Below are 14,346 nucleotides of genomic sequence, written 5' to 3'. Positions count from 1 at the left end.
GCAGAAAAAAAAAATCAAACAAAAAGAAAAAACAAAAGATTGCAATGTTCAAAGTCAATATATGATTTAAGAAAGGTGCTGCTGAGATATAGCTGGGTTTATTACAACAGTACAAACAGAAGTAACAGAAGTAAATATTGGAGCATAATGGACCACTAAAATCAAATTCCACCTTTTAAGTCATGGCTGGTTGGGTGGGTGAGCACAGAACATAAGTAACACATGCCATGTCAAAGCCTGCTGTTATCATACATGGTTGCCATTCATGATAGTTAAAGGTAAAAACAACAATTTTTAAACTGTGGGCTTGAACGGTTAAAACAAGGGCCTTTCACAAGATGTTGTGCTGCAATTGTTTATCATTTTAAATGGTTGGTTAAATGATTGCAAAGGCAGAATATTTTGTGATGGGTTAGGTAGACCACAAGTTGCAAGTTTGAAAACCGCTCCGCTACATATTGCACATCCCTACTGTCCGTGAGCAAAACATTATTTTTGTGTTTAACTGACAGCTGGTGATGTATAAATACACAATCCTAATACCAGAAGTCTGTAAACAATTTAACCTGAATGCCACCTGAAAATTAACACATTTTACCCCATTTAAAAAAAATAAATAAATAAAAAATAAACAAAAAATGTAAACATAAAGCCTCATTGATTCTCTTACTGATGCTTGACTCATGCTGACGTCAGGCTTTGTGTTGTTTACATGTAATCCAGAATTAAATCTGTTTTTGTAATCCTTATAAATCTCCAACTGTGTGGGATGCACATTTCACTTGTAAAAATGCTTGCAATGAGACAAATGCATTTGCAAGCTTAAACCCACAGACAGGACACACTGTTCTATTCAATCGCTGTGCTTAGAGGGGGGTTTTATTTACTCATCCTGGGTTTTTGAGAGCCAATCAGATAAATGATTTAAAAATGTATACATGTCCTACAACTCAACAAAAAACATTGCAGCATTGCACCCTAGCTTTTAAGTAATTACACACTGTCGCACTACAGTATTACAAAACAACACAGTACAAATTTACTACAAACCACTACACTCTACAGTCCTTTTGTGAACCTGTATTAGCTGACCTGATCACACTAATACTGTGAAAAGTGACAGACTTTTAATTTAAAGGGCCACAGCAGATCTCCAGCAGTGTTTAACTGAAAATGTTTTCTTCCAAAAGATCTGCGTACATAACCTACTGCTAAGTAGAATACAGTACCAGAACACATCTAAGTTCATCTCATGAGGAGATAGCTGCCCATATCCAGCCCCGCAGCAGCACAAGGTCACTGCTGAACAGTCAGGCGGTCATGAGACCAATCCTTCACCTCCAGGGCCAAATCAGTACATCCCCCGCCTTTCATCACACCAAAAACAAAACCCAACACTCGGCTCAACAGACTCCATTTAATTTCAGGGGGAGATGGGGATAGTGGTGATACACATGCACCAAGCATTAAAGAAACACTACAAATCTGGATTCATATATTTTCTCATGCAAAGAAGTACAAAGTGACTCCACCTTCAGCTTCTTAACAGCTGTTAGTATTAGTATAAGTATTAGTATATTTTTATACAGTTTAGTGTAAAACATAGTAATAAAATCTAAATAAATGAAAATGTTTGTTTGTTTTTATCCAATCATGACAATTGAAGCTGAAGACAGAGTAGGGCTTGACGAAATAGGCAAAACTTATATCTTATATGTAACTTTTATTAATAATTTATTTGATACAATATGTTTTTGATAATGGCCACCACCCATGGTGTATGTAGTCACTCACTGACAAACTAAAGTCACAATATTTAAAGACAATTTCACAATACACAACTAAGCATTTATCCATATATTTAAAAAAAACAGACAAAAGGCATTATCAGCGGCAGATAAAAACTGCTATTCAAAGACTTTTCAAGCATTGTACAGTGATTTTTTAGCAATGATGATATCCTTGATATGCTTATTAAAGTATATTGTTGATCCGAAAAGAAAATGTATCAGGATACAATAAAATATCACCAAGTTTACTACTGTCAACATTTACATGTAAACAAATAATTCATAATAAATAATAATGTTTTTGAAAACTAATACAGTATTATAAATCTTTTACATTCATTTACGTTACAAACCTAAAGGCTCATCCTAAAGTTCTAAGGAAATCCTTTCAATCATGGAAGCTCCAAAAAAAAAAAAAAAAACTGGAAAAAGATTTTCTGTGCCATATTTTGGAAAAAAAATCTAAAATATATATATATATATATATATATATATATATATATATATATATATATATATATATTTTTTTTTTTTTTTTTTTTTTTAAATCTTAAAAAGTGAAACTTTGATCCCAACTGCTATGCATTATTCAATGTAAAAATTCAGGTGTTAGCAGATTCATCATGTAATGATTTTATTGCCATCCTGATTCAACAAACAGTAAGATGACACAAATCAACACAGCAGTACAGCAGAGGGCTCACCTGTTTGACAGACCACATTACGCTAATTAATTGTCTATATTTCTGATATATTTCTAATCTATTTTAGAAAAACAAAAAAGTACATTAAAAGTCTTGTTTTATTAGTACACCTCATTAATCATTGGGGTCTTTTAATTAAGATGAATATTTTTATTCCCATAACATGCTCACTTAAACTGCTAGAACCACTGACAACCTAAACAACTAAGCTGAAGAATATCAAAAACCAAATGCATTCTGAAACCGGTTACCAGAAGTATATCAGTGGTGAGCTTCTCTGAAGCATTCCTTGCACAAAAGCAGGAAAGAGAGACCTCAAGGCTTCCTCTGTTTGTTTGCCATGTGGACTTCCAGAGTTGATGCCAGACCACTAACAGCATGCACAAGTTAGACTCAAGTGTTGATGGTGCCATAAACAAACACAGAGACGAACGTCACTACAGCTGAGCTTGCATCTGTTAGGCAGCATTCTTTGGGCGCAGTTTGTGAGAACTGACCATGATCAACTTAACACAATACAGTGTGCACAAGACCATACTCAACAATATTCTCAACAATATTCTCCAAAGAACAAACAATGATACAAATGTTACAGTCTGAAGATCCTTCAATTAACAAAGTAAAAACTAATTAAATATGGACACCATCACTCTGCCACACTCCCAGTACACACCTGAATTTTATCAGAAGTTAAGAATTCACAATTGCAAAAAAACTGCAGGGGTCTTTTAACTTGAAATGACTGTTATAGGAAGTGGAGACGCAATGACACCTAACTCGGCCTCTTATCGCTATGCAGCCAGCAAGAGGAAAACAGAAATAAAGAAGACAGAGAAGAGAGAAGAGAAAAAAGGTAGAGTGGCTATGCCTTGTCCAAAAATTGGTTTGTATATCGAAGGCCCACACATATTATAAATATGTAATATTTACGTGTAAATCATACATATTTTTATATTCTTAAAATAAAAATTAATAATTAGTGTAACATATTTAAATAACTCTGGAAATATACACCCCACACACTACAGTTGTAAGAACCATGAAAATAACAGAAAAAATAAAAAATAATATAAATTATAAATTAATCAATTAATAAATTAACAGGTTTAATTTAAGCACTGAATTAAAAAAAAAAACATTACACTAGCAATCTTGAATATGCAACTCATCACGTTTAAACACTACACAATTTTACATTACCAAATGCGCAATAAACAGTAATAAATCACATATGCTTTGGAGAATATACATATCAGGATCCTAGTACTGCATCATAAGAATATTCGTTTAATATTTTCTCGACAGCACAACCGAGTTCGTTACATATCTGCATGTTACTGTATGTCCCACAGCAGGGAGTCGGAATTATCCGCATGGAGTGTTGTGACGAGCTTTCACTGTCCTACTTATTGCAGACACTTGCACTACTGATCCAATTACTGCCAGCAAGTAGTCATGTGCTCCCTATCACTTTCTCTCCCTGTGCCTGACCAGGCAGGGAACGGATTCTCAATGAGCGAGCATCAGAGCCCGTCGTGCAGGCACACTCAGAATGGGACAAGTTCCTGTATTTAGAGTAGGGTCCTACTTATACAAAAATGTAGTAATACACTTTACATTTTTAACACCTCTTCTAATAACTGCATTTAGCTATGCTAAGATGCACCCATTGCTGATGTGAAAACAAACATTAAACAAATTCTGCCAATACAATACGACTCTCCAGTGGTATAAACCTAAAAACGTTTAAAAAATAATGTAATCATCATTATCATTCAGCTTGTAATAATTTGTGTTGTATTAAGCTCAAGATCACAGTACCTTTGAGGGCGGGAAGCTTCTGTAGCTCACGGTTCTTGCTGAGGTTAAAGCGTGAAGAGCTCTGTCGGCGTTCCTTCTTGACAATCTGTGGGCCACCAGAGTACTTGATTTTGTTGAGCTGAGTTGGAGGTGGAGTGCTGTTGCTAGGACGTTTACTAGCGGTCTGCTGCTGCTGTGCCTAAAGAAAAAAAAAAAGATTATTAAATGAGACAATGCTCAACACAGACTTCATATAATCTTATAGTTTCATACTGTAGCTTTAAAATCACCCACAAAATTGCAAAACTATTTAAGAGGATTTCCATGGTTTGGTTCAGTGTTTATCTGTATCCCTGAGTAGATCTAGTATGGTCTGAATTATTTTGAATGACACCACTTTGTGATGTCTGAATTTGCAATAATATTGAGTTTCACAGTTCATTTGTATTCTTAGGCACTCAGGACAATAATGAGATGCTTTGTTCTGCTTCAAAGACACAATGGCTAAAAGCTGCAACCCGGCCAAAATGTGTGCAAAAAAACTAAAGTGATGAGTGCAGTGCAGAACGGGCATTCATAATTAATTCATTGCTTTGTTTCTCCAAATATGCATTTTCTTTGATGTCGGTCACATGTTCGAAAACAGCACAAGGAGAATGAGTTACCCAATTAGCCTTAAGACATTTTCTACAGAGCAAAAGGTCAAATACGATTCTATAGCAATTGTAAAATCTAAAGAGCTTGAACATATTTTTATTTTTTTGCCTTTTAAAAGCAAAAAAAAAAAAAGTACAAAAAAAACAAACAAAAATTAAATAAATAAAGGCAAACGTACTATCTGACATTTAAACAGCATTGTAAAGATATACACTGAAAACAGACCCTGTCCACATAGATCTGGGTGTATATATATATATATATATATATATATATATATATATATATATATATATTGTGATATATATCTAGTATCACAGAATCACAGTACTGTGATACTATCATAAACATTAGGAACAGATTGGGGTAAAAACTCACAAGTTTAAAACTGATTTTGTATCAGAACAACAACAACAAAAAAGCTTAAAATCTAATTTTTGGTTTGTTTTTGTCATGACTAGTGTGGTCTCTGAATTACGTACACACTCCTGATCGGGCATAGGCATTACACTTTACTGAAAATTAAACCCATTTGTTAGTCTGAAACAACTTTGTTTAAATCCATGTGCAAGCTACATTTTTTTTCATTTGAACAGGGCTCTCTCTAATAGCACAGTTTCAATATTCACATCAATTAATCATTAATTAATTAGTGCCTTCTGTTGATGCAACATATTCAAATTAAGCCAATTCAACACACGTTTATTGTAAAGACAAATCAAGTAAACATTTAGATTCTAGGTTAGCCTAAGTTGTTAAATATTACTGTAAGCAGGAGGGTTCTGCACCTTGGTATAAAAGATACACATAGCTTTCCTAGGAATAAAGGAATGAACACCCAGAAGCCCACAGAACCAGAAGGGCACTGTTCCTTTTCCCAAGAACATGGGAGGAGACATGGGACACTCACAAAATTTAAAATCAGCATAATCTGCCATATCGATTTACTGCTAAATTAAAATTAAGTTACATTGGCTAGGTTTGCATAACTGAGCTAGACTCAAAATAGACCTAATCGATAAACTTCACCCTGTGCAACATCAAACACTTTGCTCAGTTTCCTGTCACTAATAACAACAACCCTCCTTTCTTAAAGTAGATAACACAGAGCTCTGAAATTACAGAAATTTGCTATTAAACAGACCCCAGTAATGCAATTAAAGAGATGTCCAAATCCAGTGTCCCTTTTCATTCAGTTGCTTTGGTAGCATCATGAATATCGACCAAACTAGTGATGCAGTTGAACAATGTAATAAACCTAATGCACAATAGTAAACATGTTCTAAGACTGTAAACTTAAACCTAAACATTACGATACACACTTTTTATATAACAAATGGCTTGTAAACGGGAACCAATGTACAACATCTTTAGAAATGGTGTATGAACAATTAGCTGATTGAAAAGCAGCCCACCAGGCCATTAGCTTATTTAATTTATGTATGATTACCAATGGTACCAATTTCCTTCTTATACAGTTCAAACTCAATCATTTTGCTAATATTAAGTTACAAGGCATCAACATCATAAAAAAATCGCATTATCACAACCGTATGTCGGCTTCACAACTTACACAAACATAATTTCTTTGTCATTTAAGTGTTTGTTAAAACATACAATAAAATCTATAGTTATCACTATGTTGCTGCATATCCTAATAACCTGTTATCAGTTACACCCACAGTCATTTTCCTTCTCACCAAAAACAAACATGCCCTATTTTCTGAAAGGAAAATTAAAAATAAAAAAATAAATAAAATAATATATATTTAAGGAATACAGGAAATACAGACATATAGCTCAACAATGAATTCAACATGTGAACGACTCCTTTTTATTACAAGATCATTTACTAACATAGTGAATATTCTAGCACAGCTACCAAAGGCTAAACCATGTAAAATAAATTCTTAACTATTAAGAAAACAGCACAGTAAGGCAACAAGTTCCCATGAATACTACAGGTCCACTGACTACACATGTATCTAATAAACATAAAACATTAAATTGAACTGGACAGCACAGGTAAAAAAAGAATAACAACAACAACAACAACAAGGCCACTACCAACACTACCAAATCCAACAACTTTATTAATAAATTATTATTATGCATCAAAAAACATTTCTAAAAAAATTGTTTTGGTAGGTTAGCAGAGAGGCATTTTATTAGCAGGAAACACAAGTCACGGCCTTTCTCCACAGGCATTCAGCTAGAAAGCGCAGCTGAGGCGCCTGCTGTCACACAGGTCAGCTGCTCCAGTCAACCGCTCCCTTCCTGATTAAACATACTGTACTCAGGATCCAGTCTGAGTGCTCTAATGGTCCTCGGAGTGAAGTATAAAAGTATAGATTCAGCCATTACCCTGGCCTGAACAGCATTAAAGTAATGTAAAGTTACGATGATGCACTAATATCAAATACGCAAATCGCTGATGTTTAACATTAGTAACATTAGTTATACACTCTAACTTTATGTGTTGAGTTTCATTCACAATTCCCCATAGTGTGAACTGCAGTGTGTGACTACTATGAGAACAACTATAGTAAGAAATGTTGAACAGTTCAACTGAATCTCTTACCTCATCTGAATTTTCAGTTCCAGTATCTTTCCCACCGCCGACGTTACTGTTCTTGGTGCTGCTTTTTGCAGATTTCGGCGTTTCCTAAAACGGGTTATAAAAAACAGTGTTAAATGAGTCAATAAAATGCGGAGCTACAGGACATAAAGTGAAGTGAAAACACTGAAACGACACATCACCATCATACAGCTAGCGTTAGTTAGGTTAGCTAAACTAACTACAGCTTCACACACTTCTCACAGAGCGGGCTAACGATAACTGACCGCCCGTCGTAGGGAAGAGCTTCATAACCCGAATTAATGCCAGCTGTCAGATTGTAATTCAGATTATATAGGTTAGCTAGGTTAGATTATTGCAGACAGAACTGGCGCACAGTCCGGGGTTCTGTCAAGTTCTGCTATCCTGTCAAACCGTGCTACACTAGTGTGTGTTTAACTGTAAGAATACAAATTATTAGAACATGCTGGATGCAGTAGAAATGTCGGTATGATCAAATTTGAATAGCCTAAATCGCTGTATTAGGATAAGGTTAAGGCAATGTGATTTTTTCATTATATTTTATTACACGGTTGTAACACTGGAAAAGGTGGGTAACCCAAGTCCAGAAAGTAAAAATCCATCCCAGGGTTTTGTACCAACTGCCTTGCCGGCTCTGCTGCAGCTCAGCTAAACACAGAGCCGCCCAGGCAGTTGGTACAAAACCATGAGATAGATTTTTACTTTGTGGACTTGGGTTACCCACCGTTAGGAAAAATATACATGAAAACAGTAAAAATGAGAGTTTTGTGCATGCGTCGAGCCGCTAAGTAGCACATATCGATGGGTAGCTTAACTCGATATAACACCGGCGCTGCGATTCACCTCCATAAACCGACCATCCGCAGTCTAACGCTAGCTAGTTAACTAAATGTCTAGCAACTACCTTTACTCTAACGCTAATGTAAACTCGCTAAATACTGTAAAAAAAATGAAGAAAAATTTAGCTATCTTGCTAGTTTTTTTCCTGCTGGAAATTCAAACTTCTGGCTCTTTAGAATCAAATGTTAATGTAAATATAGCTTAGCTAGTTGGTTTATTTAACTAACTAACGTTGGCTAGATACTGTTAAAGCCGAGGTGGCTAACGGTGAGGAAAGACAACGTTAGCCCGGGCAGCTGCCGTCAGTGTCAACATCCCGGAGCCTGAGTCTGATAGACCGGGCAGTCAGCAGCGCTGCAGCAGCAGCAGCGAAGCTCAAGAAAAACGTCCAGCTAACAAGTCCTACTACAGGTAAAGAGAGCAGTGTAGCTAGTTATAGGTTAACGTGATAAAAAATACCCATACAGCTAGCTAGCGAGCTATGTACCTAACCAACTACATATTTAAGAATAAACGCCGAAATCAGACGGCTTTAAATTCAACTGAGGAGAAAACCCACACTGACAGACAGTTAGCCTTAAAAGAGGTTAAAAAGCGACTAATGGTAAGCAGGTTGCTTAGCTTCATATAAGCGGGGACTGAATTAATTAACTAGCTAACGCTGGATAACAGTAGATGCTGTTGTACCTATTTAAAGCAACGGTAGTTAAAATGTCTAACTATTATTTTTGCTCGGTTTTCATTAGCTTAGAGATTTCACTTTCTAGCTGGGTAGCTGGCTAACTGGCTTGGTTAGCGTTAGCCGGGCTATGTGGCGGGTTAGAAGCCCGGGCTGTATTAGCGTTAGCTAGATAGCTATGTTAGCATTTAAGCTAGCTATCGTTACTCAGGCCTTTTTGTAGGAGAAACATGACAAACAAACTCACAGTCCGTCAGAAATTACACAACCCAATAAAAACACAAAGCTCGTGTCTTCAGCGGCGTCAATACTTTACCTTTTCTTTTTTAGTTTTATTCGGCATCTTGCAGATGTTCTTGTCTTATTTTCACGGCAGCTCCGTGACAGATTCTGCAGCACTTGGCGCTCGTCTCTCTCAGTACCTCTCTCTCTCTCTCTCTCACACACCGCCTCACTGCGCTCCCCTGCAGGCCGAGCACATTTCCATTGGTCCGGGCTGAGCGACACGGCCTGGAGACAAGCTGCGCGATTTTACTATTGGGGCTCGTTTTTTTCCCAATGTTGAGGGAGGGATCTCGGGTCTGGGAGTATCGCCGTATCCACCGTCGGCGCTGGCCACAAGTGTTGGTTAGGAATGGTATTTAGTCTAAAGTCACACCAGCGATTCAATTATATCATTATCAGTAACGTTATATTAGTGAAAACTCGAAGTACAGATATCTATAGTGTAACTTAGCTAGTTTTGACTAACAGAAATTTATAGAGCAGATGTATAAATACATAATGACTAGCCACATTAGCAGGACCACATACTGTATCCTTAAAGTTAATTTAACGTTAATAGTTAAATGGTACCATTGATTTACATTAAATTTTACTCTGATTTATTTAAAATTACTTTTTACTATTGAAACCCCACATATAAAGTTACAGTGTCTACACTGTAATTTCTCAGGTCACAATACCAGTAAAATAATTCGGACAAGTTCAAATAATAAATCAGTATATTTCTTTTTTTTTTTTTTTCATTTATTCATTTCTATTTTTATCCAATTTTCTCTTCAATCTACAAGGCCAATTACCTAACCCACTCAGGAGGGTAAAGACTAACACACATGCCTCCTCCCATACATCTATTTCAGTATATTTCCAATGTAGTTTTGAATAATAGAAATGTGCATTTAGGATAGCTGCAGTTTTAGATTTATATAATATAATTTTAAAGATATTTTAGGTTAATAATATTATTGATATGGACTTACTATTCAGAATTACATAGTAAACATCTGGATTTATAATCTCTACTAGTAAATATAGTAAAACTGTAATTTATATAAGAATGTAAGATTGAAAATGTAGATAGGTGGGAACATATGAACACTCAAAATTAAAATAAAGATGTCATCCTGTCTAGTCAGTATGTTTTTATATATGTGTAGATGAAACGTAATTCTTAGTAAAAATTTGTGAATGTGTTAGAACTTATATCGCTGGTTTTATTTTAGACCAAAACAGTTGGTTAGAAAGTCTTCCTGTGCATCAAGAACTGAATTTGTGCAGTAAAACACATAAAAGTATTTGCATTAATATTAAAAAGTATAAAAATAACTTCTTTTACCTATTAATATTAAATATTAATATTAAATGTGTGACTTTTGTTTGGGTAAAAAAAAATGCTTGGATACATGCCAATATTTTGTGGTTATGGTTAAAAAAATTAATAAATAAAACCTAATGATGTTTCTCATCAGGACTGCCCCAGGAAAGGAAGACCAAGTGTTACCTCTGTTGCTCAGGGTAAGTTCATCAGAGTTACCAGATTCAGAAACCGCAAGTTAACAGCACCACAGATAAGAGCCACCTAAACACTTCACAGAATTTAGGTAGCAAACACATCTCAACATTAACTGTTCAGTGAATCTGGACATTATGGTAAAATATCTGCAAAGAAGCCATTTCTAAGGGAGAACAACAAGAGGAAAATAATGGCTTGGGTGGAGAAACACAAGGAAAGGACATTAGACCAGTGAAAATCTGGCCTTTGGTCTGATGAGTGGGATTTTTGGTTCCAAACGCCTTTATTGTAAGATGCAGGAAATGTGAGCAGATAGTCTCTACATGTGTAGTTCTGACTGAGAAGTATGGTGGAGGAAGTGTGATGGTATGGGGGTGCTTTACTTGTGACATTGCTGGAAATGTATTCAAAATTCAAGGCACACTCAATCAGCATGGCTACCAAAGAATTATGCAGCGACATGCCATCCCACCTGGTTTGAGCTTAGTGGGACCACCATTTGTTTTCCAACAGGACAATGACAGAACTCCAGGCAATGTTAGGGTTATTTGACCAAGAAACAGGGTGATGGAGTTTTGCAAAAGATGACCTGGCTGCCACAATTTTCTGATTTAAACCCAAGTGAGATGGTTTGGCATGGGTTGGTCCACAGTCATGACAAATCAGCTAACAAGTGCTTAGCACCTCTGGGAACTCCTTCAGGACTGTTGGGAAACCGTTTTAGGTGATTACCTCATGAAGTTGATTAAGAGAATGCCAAGAGTGTGTAATCAAAGCATAAGGTGCATACTTTAAATAGTTAAACATATTTTGTATTATTTAAAACATTTAAGTTTACTTTATGGTTGCTTATGTTCCTTCCTAGTCTACATGACTTCAGTATTAATTTACACTTTCCAAAAAATAGTGAAATACGTTGTGATGGACTATTGTCTTGTCCAGTGATTGTGTTGGCCATGGATCCACCATGATACTGTCCAGGAAAAAGTTTTAAAAACAATATGGACAGATGGTTGATGAGCTAGAGGGCTTAATACTTATGTCTGTTCAATTTATCAGTGAAGCAGTGGAGTCTCAGATATTAGTGTACCATGATATTGGTGACAGTGTTGTGGATTCAATGCCTGGGTTTGCCATCTGCCACAATTGGGCCTATGAACAAGGCCCTTAACCTTCACTGGGAACTACAGCAATAGCTAACCAAAACTCCTGGTGTTTGTGTGTTCACTACACATATGGGTCAAAGGTGGAGGCCAAAATCAACTGAACTGACACTTTAAAATAAAGAGCCTGTTTGCTACTGAGCATTTGTTATTGTACACTTGGACCAATGCTGCTCTCCCCTCGTTCCAGGGGCACCCTGCTCTACACGGTTTAGAGGATTCCCTAGGTTAACACACCTCTAGCCACTATGAAAGAGCTTGTTAATGATCTGGTTAGTGGAATCAGGTAAGTTGGGACCAGGGAATGCATGAACATGTGAAGGACAGTGTGACTTCAGGACTGGGGTTAAAACATTGGCTTAGGCCACAGCAATCATGGATGAAAATGGCATCATCTAGAGGTGTAATGTAGATGTACACTCCACGTGCTTTTACATTATGTTCCTACTGGAGATGTGAATGTAGGTCCTTCAGTAACATGATGAGAACTAAGACAAGGTGAGGCAATGTCAATACGTTTTTATTTTTCCAATATTATAAAAGAGCTGCACAGTCCCCAGTAGTTGATAATGTTACAAGGTTTAATTGTTTATAGGTTTTAAATCGATTTGAGGCCAACATTAAAAGACAAAGCATAAACATAAAAGAGCTGGTTTCACAGACTAGGTTTAAGCCCAGTCCTAGGCTACACATAATTCTAAATCAAGATTTTTCATTGACAGAAAAAAAATAACAATACCATGTCCAGAACACCAACCAAAAATGAATAAACTCAAAAATGTTTTTGTTTACACTTACCTTTCTGGAACAGGTAAGTTCTTCATTCTTCTTTCATGGCTGAAGCGCTGTGCTGTTGCCTCAAATGTATTTACTTCAACTATTCAAATAATTAACTGTCAAAAGCATGTAATTTCAATATCTACTGGTGTACTGAAAGAGGCAAAGATATGTTGAATTCAGGAAAAAGAAAGAAATGTTTCCCGTGTGTTTTATACAATATCTGCATCTGCAGGACAGTAATCAGTCAAGTCTGAGTCTGTTCAGTAATCTTGCCTTTGATTTTTTGGGCAAAAAGGCTATTGGATAATAACATGCCTAAATTCTCACATGTAGCAGTAAGCTTTTGATAAATTGTTGCCTTCATGATTAGTTCTTCACTCTCTGCACTTCCCACCGAGGCTACTTGGACAGCACGACATTACGTAAGCTAGGTACTTCTAGTTTCAGACACAGCCCACATCAATTTCTTTCAGTTGGCATTGTCTAACCAAACCTGAGATCAGCATACACAACACATTTGTACAAGTCAAGCACATTATAAAGCTGTGAAGATTTTACACACCTGTATAGGACGGGGAAGGTGGGGCACAACACCTAACATTAAAAAAAAAAAAATTAACACTGATCTTTTTAGTCCCTATATTACAGAAACATGTATTAGACTTGATTATATCTGGATAAGGCCAAGCAGTATAAAATTGAAGTGTAGGCGCAACTGTAAAAAGTTTAACTGAAACAATTAATTCAGTTGATTTTTGTTGTTCGAGCCAAATTAGTTCAATAAATAAACATGATGTAAAGAGGCTTAGTTAAGTCACAACAACAGAGATAATATAAGAATGATCAAAAACACAGTATTAACATGATATTGATACTCAGTTTCAGATGAAGCCCCTAAAGGAGATGAATTTTATTTTTGCCAGTTTTGTGACATGAAGGCTCACTTTGCCACATTTCACCAAGATCTTGCAGCACTGATGATTATAGAGTCTGATCGCTGCACCAAGCCTTCTCCAGCACATCCCAAAGATTCTCAATGAGGTTAAGGTCTGGACTCTGTGATCAACAATCCATGTGTAAAATGATGATCTCATGCTCCCTGAATCACTCTTTCACAATTCCAGCCCCATGAATCCTGGCATTGTCATCTTGGAATATGGCCGCGCCATCAGGGAAGAGAAAATCCATTAAAGGAATATCCTGGTCTATATTCAGTGTATTCAGGTAGTCAGCTGACCTCATTCTTTCAGCACATACTGTTGCTAAACCTAGACCTGGCCAACTGCAGCAGCCCCACATTATTTGCTTAGGTAAATCCAGGTGGCGACTTTTTTTTTTTTGGCCATTTTGTGGAGAGCTAAAGATTTGATGTATAAAACATCTTGGTCAACTATTCTAACAAGACAAGACAAGCAAAATGTGTTAGGATGTACCACCCACCCCCTTGCACCAACATATTCACATACTGTGCCCTGATTCACATACAATGCCCCAAATAACAATATAAAGTAGCTATGCAATATTTTAACCAGTTACATA

General features: G+C 36.3%; 1 protein-coding gene across 2 annotated transcripts in view; it reads right to left on the bottom strand.

Moving 5' to 3' along the window:
• Positions 1-9,525, bottom strand: part of ppp2r5d (protein phosphatase 2, regulatory subunit B', delta) — a 31,170-nt gene extending 21,645 nt beyond the window's left edge. Inside the window, exons 1-3 of one of the 2 annotated variants that reach the window (XM_049481242.1) lie at positions 9,386-9,525; positions 7,533-7,616; positions 4,316-4,493 (exon numbers count right to left, since the gene is read on the bottom strand). In XM_049481242.1, the coding sequence (XP_049337199.1) occupies positions 4,316-4,493; positions 7,533-7,616; positions 9,386-9,412 (289 nt within the window). In that variant the 5' untranslated portion in view covers positions 9,413-9,525. Of the gene's footprint in view, positions 1-4,315; positions 4,494-7,532; positions 7,617-7,711; positions 7,793-9,385 lie in introns of those variants that run through there. The other variant, XM_049481243.1, reaches the window with a different exon arrangement.
• Positions 9,526-14,346: the final 4,821 nt, after the last annotated feature.

Source organism: Astyanax mexicanus, chromosome 7, assembly GCF_023375975.1.
Source record: "Astyanax mexicanus isolate ESR-SI-001 chromosome 7, AstMex3_surface, whole genome shotgun sequence".
Lineage (NCBI taxonomy): Eukaryota > Metazoa > Chordata > Actinopteri > Characiformes > Acestrorhamphidae > Astyanax > Astyanax mexicanus.
The sequence above is the reverse complement of the archived record's forward strand: the minus strand, read 5'-3'. Positions and strand labels throughout refer to the sequence as shown.